General features: G+C 48.3%; 1 protein-coding gene across 5 annotated transcripts in view; it reads right to left on the bottom strand.

The window, feature by feature from the left end:
- Positions 1-4,862: 4,862 nt before the first annotated feature.
- Positions 4,863-12,102, bottom strand: part of SRGAP2 (SLIT-ROBO Rho GTPase activating protein 2) — a 97,196-nt gene continuing 89,956 nt past the window's right edge. For all 5 annotated transcript variants that reach the window (XM_069876080.1, XM_069876079.1, XM_069876081.1 and 2 more), the window contains 2 exons: positions 11,754-12,081; positions 4,863-9,183 (listed from right to left, as the gene is read on the bottom strand). In XM_069876080.1, the coding sequence (XP_069732181.1) occupies positions 8,800-9,183; positions 11,754-12,081 (712 nt within the window). In that variant the 3' untranslated portion in view covers positions 4,863-8,799. The remainder of the gene's footprint in view (positions 9,184-11,753; positions 12,082-12,102) is intronic.

The following is a 12,102-nucleotide window of genomic DNA, read 5'->3' on the forward strand; positions in this document are numbered from 1 at the left end:
TGTTGCAGCGATTCCGCGGCGCGCAGGGCGCTGCGGCCGGGATGGACTCTGGGAAGAGCAAAGGGTGCTGAGCTCCGGCCAGCCTGCAGCCTCGCTCGCAGGATGGAGACGGGAGACAAAGTCAGATGGGGATCCACATCCAGGGCTGCGTTCAACCTCGTTGGCTGCATTCAACCTCGTTGGCTGCATTGGATGTGGGCTAGTCACAGCCCTGAGGCTGTCCTGGTGCCCAGGGGGCATGGGGCAAACATGCAATAAAGCAGAATAGGTGCTGCAAGTAAGTGATTTGCAGTATTCAACCCCGGCACAGGGGACAGCCCCTTGCACTGGGGTGCATTTGGGATGAGCCACCACTGTTCCACTTCACCGAGCCACCAGCTGCTCCAGGTAGGTGCTTTGGAGCACCCATGGGTGCTCACAGGGCATGCCAAGGCGGTTTAGCTCGACCCATCAATCTGTGAGAGCTGTTTTGCAGGATTTACAGGTCCCAGAGTTTTCCCACATCCAGCTGCAGGGATGGGTGCTTCTGGACTGCTGCTTCTCCTCTCCAGGCTGAACAACCCCAACTCTCTCAGCCTGTCCTCGTACAGGAGATGCTCCAGCCCTCAAATCATCCTTGTAGCCTCCTCTGGACCCGTTCCAACAGCTCCATCCCCTTCTTATGTTGAGGATTCCAGAACTGGGCACAATACTCCAGATGAGGTCTCACCAGAGAGGAATAGAGGGGCAGAATCACCTCCCTCCACCCTGAAACAAAATTATTTCAAAGACAGAAAACTCAGACTCAGGCGTTTTCTGAGACTTCCAACCTGTACCTGTTGTTTTGGGTCTCACCAATGGGTGAGCAGATTTGGGCTGGTGAGGGGAAAGACAGACTGGAAGGAAATCATTAAAATACTCTATAACACCCCCAAAAAAGATTGGTTTTGGGTTGTGCTGTGTGTTTTTTCACACATTTCTCCATAAGTGTGTGCAGAAGGGAACCCTCATACACCTCGATGACTGAATTGTGCCAAATTAACTGGAGACCTTGGAGCTCTTGGACTTTCAGCACATCCCAGTTAACCCAGTAGTTCTCCTGGCTGGCTGCACAGTCACTTCCAGCCCCAGGGGGAGATCCTGGTCCAACACCCAGCTCCTTTAGCCTTTCTTTCACTATTCTTTTAAATCCTGTAGCTTATTTCTTCTCCCTGGGTGCCCCAGGAGCAGGTTTTATCCTTCCTGTCTCAAGGCTGACACTTAAATCCTGTCTGGTTGCTCCAGTTTTTCACATCCATGGTCCAAATGGTGAGACCCTGGGGTGGCGAGGTGCCCACAGGGGATAAAACCCTGCGGGATGCGAGAAAGAGCAAAACCCCAGCCTCAAAACCACCTTTGTGATAAAAAATAATCATTCCAGCTGGTGGCAGCAAAGCCTAAAATATAAAAAGCAAGCAGGGTGCTGAGCCTGCAGCAGGAACCAGGGACTGGGGGGCTTGGGGTGAAGGCAGAGCAGCCCAGGGCTGTCCCCACGCTGTCCCTGGGCTCCACGAGCAGCATCGCGTGCGCCCCAGAGAGCCCTGAAACGGGGGCTGTGCTGGCTTACACCCCAGTTACACACCGGGTACACACCCAGTTACCTTCCCACACCTGCTTACACACCAGTTACACACCAGGCTATAGACTGGCTTGCACTCCCAGTTACACACCCAGTTACACATAAGGCTATATACTGGCTTGCACACCAGTTACACACCCAGTTACACACCAGACTATATACTGGCTTGCACACCCAGTTACACATCCAGTTACACACCAGGCTGTATACTGGTTTGCACACCAGTTACACACCAGGCTATAGACTGGCTTGCACACCAGTTACACACCCAGTTACACACCAGACTATATACTGGCTTGCACACCAGTTACACACCAGGCTATTTACTGGCTTGCATACCCAGTTACACATCCAGTTACACACCAGGCTATATACTGGCTTGCACACCCAGTTACATACCAGTTACACATCCAGTCACACACCAGGCTGTGATCTGAGCCTCTGAATTAACGAGTAAAAGCAGCCCGGCTCTCCTGAACCCCTACAGCAGCTTTTGAGGAGATGGGGGACATCACCAGTGTGAGGGAGCAGCTGCCTGAGCCTCCTCCTCGCCCTGGTCCCCGCGGAGCGTGGGATGCTCCATCCCAGGGACACTGACTTCCAGCACAGCACAATCCAGCTTAGTTAAACATCAAACCTCACCGTCAACAATTAATTACAATCATAGAACAGTTTGGGTTGGAAGGGACCTTAAAGATCATCCAGTTCTAACCCTCCTGCCATGGATCAGGCTGCCCAAAGCCCCATCCAGCCTGGCCTTGGACCCCTCCAGGGATGGGGCAACCACAGCTTCTCTGGGTAACTTGTTCCAGGGCCTCCCCACCCTCATTGTGAAGAAATTCCTCCTTATGTTTAGTCTAAATCTGCCCCTCTCCAGTTTATCCCCGTTGCTCCTCGTTCTATCACTCCGAGCCTTTGTGAACAGCCCCTCCCCAGCTTTCTTGTAGCCCCTTCAGGTGCTGGAAGGTCACTTGAGACCTAATCAAAGAGAATTCCTAATTCCTCGAGACCTAAACAAAGGGAATCCAACACTATCTCCTCATCGTACTCTGAAAAAGGCCAACTGAGAAACTGAGAGGGGGGAAAAAAATCATCAAAGTACAATCCATAATCTCAATCTTAAATCCAGAGACAGTTGGAGGCTCGTCCTCTCCAGAAAAATGATGAGGATTAAGTGTTTTTAAATCAGGTCACTGCAAGGGAGGTTGATGCTTTGCTGAATGCTGTTACTGGTACGTCGCGGCTCTTCAAAGCACCAGAGCTGAGCCACTTGCCCTTCGGATGGTGGCTGCCCCATCCCTGGAGGGGTTCCAGGCCAGGTTGGATGGGGTTTGGAGCCCCTGATCCAGTGGGAGGTGTCCCTGCCCATGGCAGGGGTGGAACTGGATGGGCTTTAAGGTCCCTTCCAACCCAAACCATTCTATGATTCTACAATCCTCGCTGTCACCAAGCCCCCCAGTGCCACGGAACACCACGCTGTATTTTTGCATCCTGCAGACCCCTCCTCAGCTACTTACCAGCACCAGCCACTATTCAAATTCCCGAGGGCTCCAAGACGTCAGAGTCTCCAGCCGAGGAAGCATCCATGGGGGAGTTTCATCCTCTCTCCCCCAGGGATCCCAGACACGCTCGCTCCACGCGCTCCGTACATCACGCACCGGCACCCAGCGGTCAGGATTTCCACCATACCCAAAACATTTATTTCTCCAAAACTATTGCTACTGACAACGGATACACTTGGTTGCCCCAGTAGGGATTTAACATTTCCAACATGTTTACTCCTAATACTGTACAATACTGTACCAAAAGGGGGTGGATGGGAAGGCTGAACCTCCATATTGTACAGTTGTATGTACAAAGTACGACTTTACACAGTTTAATATATACACCGTATATATATTGGTGTAGAAGACACGAAACAATGGAAACGCTTTAGCAAGAACATTCCATCCCACCATTAAACAACCGCTGTTCATCATCCAAATCCCAACGCGCCGCCCAAGCCCACGCCCATCGCTGTAGGACGGAGCTTTCAGACCAACAGAGGAACCAACCAGACCTCGGAACGGAGCCTTCCGACGTGAAAACAGAACAGGGACATCCCTGCTATCCTTCCAACGTGTCAGAGATGGTTTCAATTGCCTTGTTTGGGCTCCATGGAGCTGGTTTCCCGGAGAACCCGCTGCTCTCAAGTATTGCTCCGGCCGTTTGGCACGCTCACAAGGCTAATCCTACTGGGCTTCAGGTGTTCAAAAAGCTGAAGTCCACTTCAGAAGTAAAGTTACTACATAAGGAAGGGTCCACCCACTGTTCCATTGCAAACCACCAAGTATCTACCCTGTACAAGGTTGGTGAATCAAGTATCAGAGCAGTTGGGAGCTGCCTCCCCCTCCCCCTCCACCTCTTTTTGGCCCATCGGTGAGAAACAACTCGTCTCAAACTACATTATAGGAAGCACAAAACGTAATGTGAAAGAAACCCCACAAATCCCGTATCTTCCAGGCCTTGAATTGCTGTTTTGGCATCACTACATGCACCAAAATAGAATCCTAGAACCTAGAAAATAACTCTCCTGCGACTAAAGCCGCCCCGGCAGCTGGTTGTGCGGGAGGCAGCGCCGGAGCAGCCCGGCCCCGGCGGCACAAGGCAGTGGGTCAAGTATTCCCTATTTTTTTCAAGTACCAGGTTGTCGCACACACACAGAGACAAATAGAAAGCGGTTCCAGAGAGAGGATTATCTTCTGAAGCGAAAGGTAAGTGCAAATCCCAAAATTCAATCCAGAGTGCCAGCAAGTGCTCGGCCTTTTCCCAGACCCGGAGGCTGGCAGCATCCCTAGGGAATGAGGTCCATCCACGAGAGACAACATTGCTCCCTTCTCCAAATGCCTCTGGTGCTACCAGCCCGCTAAATCCCAGCCGGTCTGTCTACAGCTCCACCTGGGGATGTCAGCCACGTCTAGGTAAGCCCACAAAAATGCTTTTTAATTCATGAAAACTAAAAAAAAAACTCAAAATCAATCAATTCCATTAAACTCATTTTCCATTCTGGGCAAGCTCATGAGTGATGGGAGTGCCCAGAGGCTTCTGTTTTCCTAGCTCGTGGTTCCCAGGCCAGTGACAAATGTATTTATATGCATCCCTGTACAGTCAGGGCTTGACCCCGAGCTGCCTCGCTCCACCAGCTCCACACGCTGCGAGCAGAGCTGATTCCTCCGCTCACCAACGTGCTGGAGAGGAGCCAGCCAGCCCAGCCTCCGACTGAGGCCATCAGAAAGACTCTCCCGATGGGTGTTCCTCCATCGTTACCCACTGACTTACCAGCAAACTCGGCCCTGCTGGGAGTACAGCCTCATTGAAGCGTTCCCTCAACACGTATTCCATCGGGAGAGAGCATTCCAGTCTAGGAGGTCCATAACGGATCCAAAGTGCTACCTAGAGACATTTACTTCTATTGAAGAACAGCCCTCAGATGCTTCATAAACCCCCAACCCTATACAACGTTCAACTGAATTTGAGGTTTTGACACCCAGAAGAAGAGCAATAAGGCAGCAAACTCCATCTCCAACAACCTCCTTTGTCTGAATATTGCTAGAGCTCTTCTGAAGGTGCAGGAAAACAGCTGAGCTCTGGACCAAGTGCAAGGTGGAGAACTAGTACAGATGGAATTTCTTGCCAAACTCTGAGGTGTTCCAATGCGGTAAATAAATTTATGAGAACTCGGTTACCTTAACCTACTTTAGCGCAAGAACAATCTTGCTTTAAAAACAAAAAGAAACAAATTAAAATAAAGCAACAAACACTCCTCAAACCCAACACATGAGGTATTCAGCACAGGAAACCCAAAGACTCTTTTCGAACAGGCATCAAAATACATACATAGAAACAACAATTTGTTTTCTGCTGTCACAGTGCACTCTAATTATTTAATCATTTTCATTGCAATGAAATACCCAGATAAAGTGAGAGTCTGGTGGTGTCCCACTGCTTTGACATGAAGAACAGATCTACCGTTTATGATCTGCGAGCCTTTGGATTACCTTAGAGAGGCAGAAATTTAGCAATCGTTAAAGCACACTGCTCAGTTCCCAATTAGGGAAATAAAACATAACCGGTTAGAGCTCCAGAAACTATGAAGATTGATCACCTAAATTCAGATTTTATTTTAAAAGTTTCACTTTGGATTATTTCAATCCAACACCTGATGAACAAGAACCCTTTGTTCATACAAAGCACTATCAAACAGACATACGTTATTCCAGTTATCCAACACTTCTTGTCCTTATATTTGACACAAACATTACATAAAAGTCATGAATTTCCATGGAAGAGCTAATATTTCTTCTGGATATGAAGATATGAAGTAACATGGATACCTCCCCAAGCAAATCACTGCATCGTACTCGTCCTCTCCACAGTGGTGTCCTCTCCAAGACACCCACCAGTTCTGCAGGGAGTGGAGCTGGCACTTCCAGTTCCTCCTTCCCACCTCTCCTGCAACAACTGGTCATCAAACACTTGTGGCAAACGTTCTCTCAGCCTTCTGTGTTCACAGAGCGAAGGAGACAAGCTAAAAGTTTCCTTTCCTGGTTTGAATTCTCCCATCTGTGTGCGTGTGTGAATTTTCCGCTGGCTGGCCAGAGCTGGAGCACAAGGAAGAGGAAGGATGGTCTCCAGCCTGCCGTATTGCTTGCTGTAGGGGTAAGTGTCAATCACAGTGCACACCAGAATTCCAGTTGAGTTGCTCCGGATACAGGTTAATCCTGCTAAGCGTTTCCCCCCGGACAGTAGGATTGTCCCAGAGCTACGGATGTTCGAGATAAGCACAGTAATTCAGATACAGACGGTTGCTGTTACAGTAACCTGATGTCTTTTTAATCTCTGAATTCCCATTCACACTTCAGACCTCGAAGACAGTAAAGAGCATCTCCTCCAAATATGCTGTGCGTGGCTGGACACTTAAAAGCATGAATGCTAGGCATAAAAATATAAAGAAAATAAGGCATTACAAATGAGTCGGAGTAAATATACAGAGATCCTGCTCTTGACACAGATTGACTTTGGTCCTTCAAGACCAAAAAGAAAACAAATTCCCTACATAAAGTAAATGCCAAAAAGTTCTGCCTGAGCAAAAAATCACCAGTTTAATTCTACTTTTTCCCCAAAAGAAGTAGTGATTCCTCGGTGGTAGAAGTCCATCAGAACCTGAGAGCAAAGGGCGCTGGTCGCACTGCTGGGGTCTCCCCTGCGAGAGGTCCGGTGACGGTCACACACGTACCGCGGTGCTTCCCGAGGGGAACTGCTGCTACAGATCCGCTATGGAGAAATGAGGAATGAGGAGCGTTCTCAGCGAAATCTTTTCTGTGTTCCCCAGTTTTCAGATGATCTTAATTTAGGGCACAGAAAAAAAAAAACATCATTAACATGGTTAATTCCTCCTGCAGCGATGGGGGTGTGCGTGCGGGGATGGACAGGGCTGCAGTAAAGCCCTATTCATTTCTCCAAGTAGCATCCTAAACGAACCAGAAAAGTACATTTCAGGAACTGTTCTCAAAAATGTAAGTTTTGTTTCTTCTTTTTTAATTACTGAGTGCTAATTAAGAGGACGTTGCAGTCGCAAGGAAGCCGACTGCGAGAAACCCACAAATTTAAAAGTGAAACTCAGTTAAATGGGAGAGAAGAATATCTTTCCTTATCTTGTCCTTGCCTGAATTTAGATGATGATAAAAATAAGATGTGCAGCTTTATTTAAATCCCAGAAGAGTTTGGGAACAAGGTGAACGGAGGGTCAGCCAGAGTCTCCTCTCTTGGAGGACTGCGAGATCATCTTTGCTGTTGGAAGTGGCGCATGCCTTTTGTTTTTAAATTAAATAAGCATTAGGTTGTGGAAGATTCTCAGTCGAGTACAAAAAAGTCCCTGCAGCCTGCTAGCTGCTGAAGCACTTGCTGCCTACCATATAAATACAAATACTAAGACTTCATTCCCATGTCTGCGGAGTCCTACGGAGGCAGGCGAGGCTCGCAAGGACCGCGTAGGGAAGCCACTCCAGAAGCTGCGTGCCGTCACGGCCCCGTCCCAGCAGCGTTTCCCATCCCGCTCTATGAGAGCGAAGATGCCTAAAGCCGTTCGCGGCGAGCACGGCCACCGGCCGAAGCGTTTGCAACCAGGAAGAGGGAGAAGATGGGAAGCTTGAGAACTTCGGATTGAAGTCTTTACAGTGCTTGTAACTGGGATTTTGGTAAGGATCCATCTTGATACGTGATCAAAACAAGAACGTGTGCGTTAGTAAATGAACTCCCATCAGAGGATGCTTAGTTTCCAAAAGTTAACTTGTTTTTACATTCAGTCTCCCGAGACCACACACCACATCAGAGCCTAAGGGCTGAAAATTACACTGAAAAACAATAAAGCTGTTTTTAAATAGGGGAGAGCAAAGGGGGAAAACAGCTAGATTGTCCATAAGCAACAACTGGGCTCTTTCTTATGCTCCTAAACCTCAGGAACATGTTTGTTTATATTTGCACAGACACATATTACGTTTAACTCCACAAAATCTAAGAGCGTTCCAGAGTAAACTATTTTTCATGACAAGTGTGGACTAAAGGATGAGGCTGGATGGCCAAGAGCTTTGGCCCTGGGGGGAGGAACAGGGGAAGCGAACAAACAAAACCAGAGGATGTGATGGAAGTCGAGACAGACCCTTAACCACCGTGGCACCAGTGGGCGACGGAATAATCATAATAATGCACAAGAAACAGGCATGTCCAAGCTCCACGTAACCAGTGGCACCAAAACATGCAATAGACTAAAATCTATCCTATTGTTTCCCTGTGATAAATGAAACACAGAATATAGAAGTCACTACACCAGTATTCAAAACATCAGGCCACTAAGTATTTCTTTCAGCGGCCAAAAGCTTGGAACAAGGCATCGACTAGACACCAAGATCCAACTCATCGCTTTCTCTGTGGGTTCCTGCTCAGCTTCACAGTGACCCGATATCGGATTTCCTAAGCGTGGCATCTGTTTTGTACCTGGGACGAGGTTGTTACCACTGAGTTTACTCCCAGCAGTAAGCAGCAGTTCCCAACTACCCTTCAGCAGAAGTCCAAAACCAATGAGTTAAATAGGAATTTTAACGTCTTTAACAGAGTCTCTTCATCTGAAACAACACAGTTATATCCACAGAGCAGCATCAAGTTTATCAGACAGTACAGGACTTGTCGGGAGGCTGCTGAGACGCAGAGGAGGCGACGCCGGGGCTTGTGGCGTTTGTTTTGGGGAAAACTGTTGGCTTGGGCCGAGTTGCCGGGGGTTTCACCTGGGTGGCCATTTTAACGGACTTCACGGGCCTGAAGGTGCACGGGATGTCGCCGGCCGTGCTGGCGCTGCGCTGGAAAGCGGGTTCAGCGTCCTTGAGGATCTGAGCGTGCAGAGGGCTGGAAGGCTCAGAGGTGGGGGCCACCACTGGAGACGTTTTCAAAGGCTCCAGGGTGTCGAGAACAACATCTGGCGTGTGCTTCACGCTGCTTTGCCTTTCCAGCTCCCGCAGCTCGTTCAGAGCAGAGTTCATAGTAGCTTCAATATCCTGCAAGCACAAAAGAGAAACGGAGTAAATAACAGAACCCAGACACATAATTACGGAGATAAAGTCAGCCTTTGAGAGGGACGTATTAGTTTTCAGCCTCTAAGCACCAACACTCAAATCAACTGGAAGGTTGAGGACCTTTAGGTGTCAAAGTAAAGGCCACGCCAAATGACACAGCGTTACGTACTGAAGCCAACAAGCTGTAATGTTTTCCATCACGGGGAGCAATATCATAGCTGGTACTTTCTTGACACTAATCTGGTCTTTTACCGGTCCTGACGCCACTTGGACTTCAAAAGATGAGTACAATCCCAAACCAAACAGAAAAACACGTGATTCCAAGTAGCAGGCTCCATCCCTGGACGTGTTCAAGGCCAGGTTGGATGAGGCTGTGAGCAACCTGATCCAGTGGGAGATGTCCCCACCCATGGCAGGGGGGTTGGAACTGAGGCTTTGAGGCCCCTTCCAACCCAAACCACTCTACGATTCTATGATACTTGTACTTTATTTGGCATGTGACATTCAGGAGAGTAAATGCCTGACAAAAGGACTGATGGGCCACACACTGAACGCTGAAATCCTTGTGCGCTCTTGCTACCTCGCTGGTTTTCCTGCTGGGCGAGCAGCCTTCCCTTCCCAGAAAGGCATTATGTGGGATTCAACATTTTAATCATAGAGAACACAGAAGCTATCAGGAACATATATAGAAATTCAAGTGCGTGCTCCTCCTTACTCTCATAAAATACTGCCGTTATTAACAAATAAAGAGAACTTGGGGATAAAGACGTGGCTTTTCACTCAGAGCGGGACCTCCGTGCTGGCTGCAGCCCACGCGGTGGAGCCCACTGGTGCACACGATTCATGGGAGAGCAGAAGAACTCCGCCTTTTAGTGACTCACAGTTTGGCTGCAGCCTTTTCGCTTCCTTAGAGAGGTTTTTCAGCGTGTGGGGAAGGTAAATCAGTCAAGTGGAGGAAGCCCAAGACAGTAACCTGACACCTCCAAGGCTATTGAAGCCGGGCAGATTGTGCTTGTGAAGTTAGGGAAACACATAAAATGCATGATGCTTGTGAGATGGTGTTGGAACAGGTACTACAGGGCAAAGAGGAGCACTAATTTAACTGAGCTTTTTTTCCTGCTCCCCTTCTCTTTTTCTTCCCCCCTCTTCCTCCTTTCTTCTCCTCCCCAGACTCTTCTCCAGTGAAAACAATGGAGGTAACGTGCTGGCAGGAAGAGGAGACAGAACAACTTTTGTTAGAGCTTAAATCAGCGTCTTGGGTTTTTCAATTATGTCAACGCAAGCTTTGGAAGGACAATGAAATACGAAGACAACAAGGACCATATATCATAATTCCACTGAACAAATGAGCTGAAGATATTCATAACAGAGCAAACCCCATCCCTCCATCAGAATACACAGCAGAATTTTAGTTGGACCTTATTTATGACTTGATGCTGCTGTTTCGTCAATCAAAACGATGGTTAATTTTCACATATCTTCCCCTCAGCTCCTAAAAAAAACCTACAAACTTGTGAGTCAGGCAGAAGTCAGGTCTCCCAGGGCTGGCTTTGTAACCCGAGACCCAAGCATTCCTTGGCTTTAGATAGATCCATCGCATAGTGAGAACAGTTGGTACAGGACACGCTCATGTGCAGGCACATCTAACAGCTTGGACTGGGAGAAAGGGAAGATCCTACGTGGAAGAGGGAAATGGGTAACGCTTACATCCTCCACCCCCATCAGGAGCTGTTCCAATCTAATTCTGACTTTCAATTCTGACCGCTGCCTATGGAGATGCAGAGAACGTGCACAGAGAATCAGTAATAAACCAGCTACCAAGGATGAAGAAAAATACTATCATCACCTTCCCCTTTAAGCTGCGCAGAAGGAGCTAGAGACACGGCTTCCTTGTTGTCTGGTGGAGTCAGTCCCCAAAGCTCTTTGCAGAGTTAAAGCTCCGTTGCAGCCGCCCGGGTGCTGCTCTGGTTTCAAGGCACTTGTCTAAATAACCAGCTAATAAAAACTAGCAGTATTCTGTTCAAAGGTGGTTTCTAATCACCCACTGAGCCCTGCAAGCATATAAAGATGCCACTGTGAGCCCTGTACAACTCAGCAGCCTGCTTTTATTTTGACTGCGCTGCTCCATACGCTCCCACTGTCGAACCACAGGCAAGTTTGCATAACTGACAGGAGAATGTTAAATTGACACTAAATATTTCACTTCTCTCATGTCCTGAAGTTATGACTGCTTAATTTTTTGCTGACAGCTTTGGAATCTGTGTAACTTTCTGAAATGGATGTTTTTATTGTTGAAACTAAATGCTGAATAATGAACAGGGCCAAGTTTTTAAGGAGGAAGGACCTGGCTGTTTATCTTCACTCATGAAAGGAGCCTCAGTGACTTACACCGAGCGAGGTGAAAGCCTAGGCTCACGCTGCGAGGTAAGTTCACATCGCACTGAGAGAAGGGAAGGGTTAGGAGATTAAATCAGACTTCACATTAAAACATCTCACCGCATCCAACATTAAGTTTCCAAACCCAATCGTTACGGCAAAGCGCTCCTATTTACCTGTGCAATGACTTCAGGGTCCATGGGCCGGTGGTTGTTGAAGCTCTTGGACCTCCCTGCTGTCACCGTTTTGCGGATCTGCGGGCTGTCTAGCCTGTTCTTCAGAGACGAGTGTCGGCTGATAGAATTGAGGCTGCCGTGGCCACTGATGGAGCATTTATCTGGAACCTCCTTGGGAAGACTTTGGCTCATAATGGGCTGAGATGAGGGTCTGGAACCGGCTATGGCTCCTGGGGAGGCGGGTTCTGCCATTGAACTACCTAGGCCGTGGCTGTCACTTTGACGGAAGGCTCTTCTGATGCTGCCTGACTCTGGTTTCTTTCTTTGCCTTCAGTCACAAAAGCAAAAC

The sequence above is a fragment of the Phaenicophaeus curvirostris genome, chromosome 24 (assembly GCF_032191515.1).
Source record: "Phaenicophaeus curvirostris isolate KB17595 chromosome 24, BPBGC_Pcur_1.0, whole genome shotgun sequence".
Classification (NCBI taxonomy): Eukaryota; Metazoa; Chordata; class Aves; order Cuculiformes; family Cuculidae; genus Phaenicophaeus; species Phaenicophaeus curvirostris.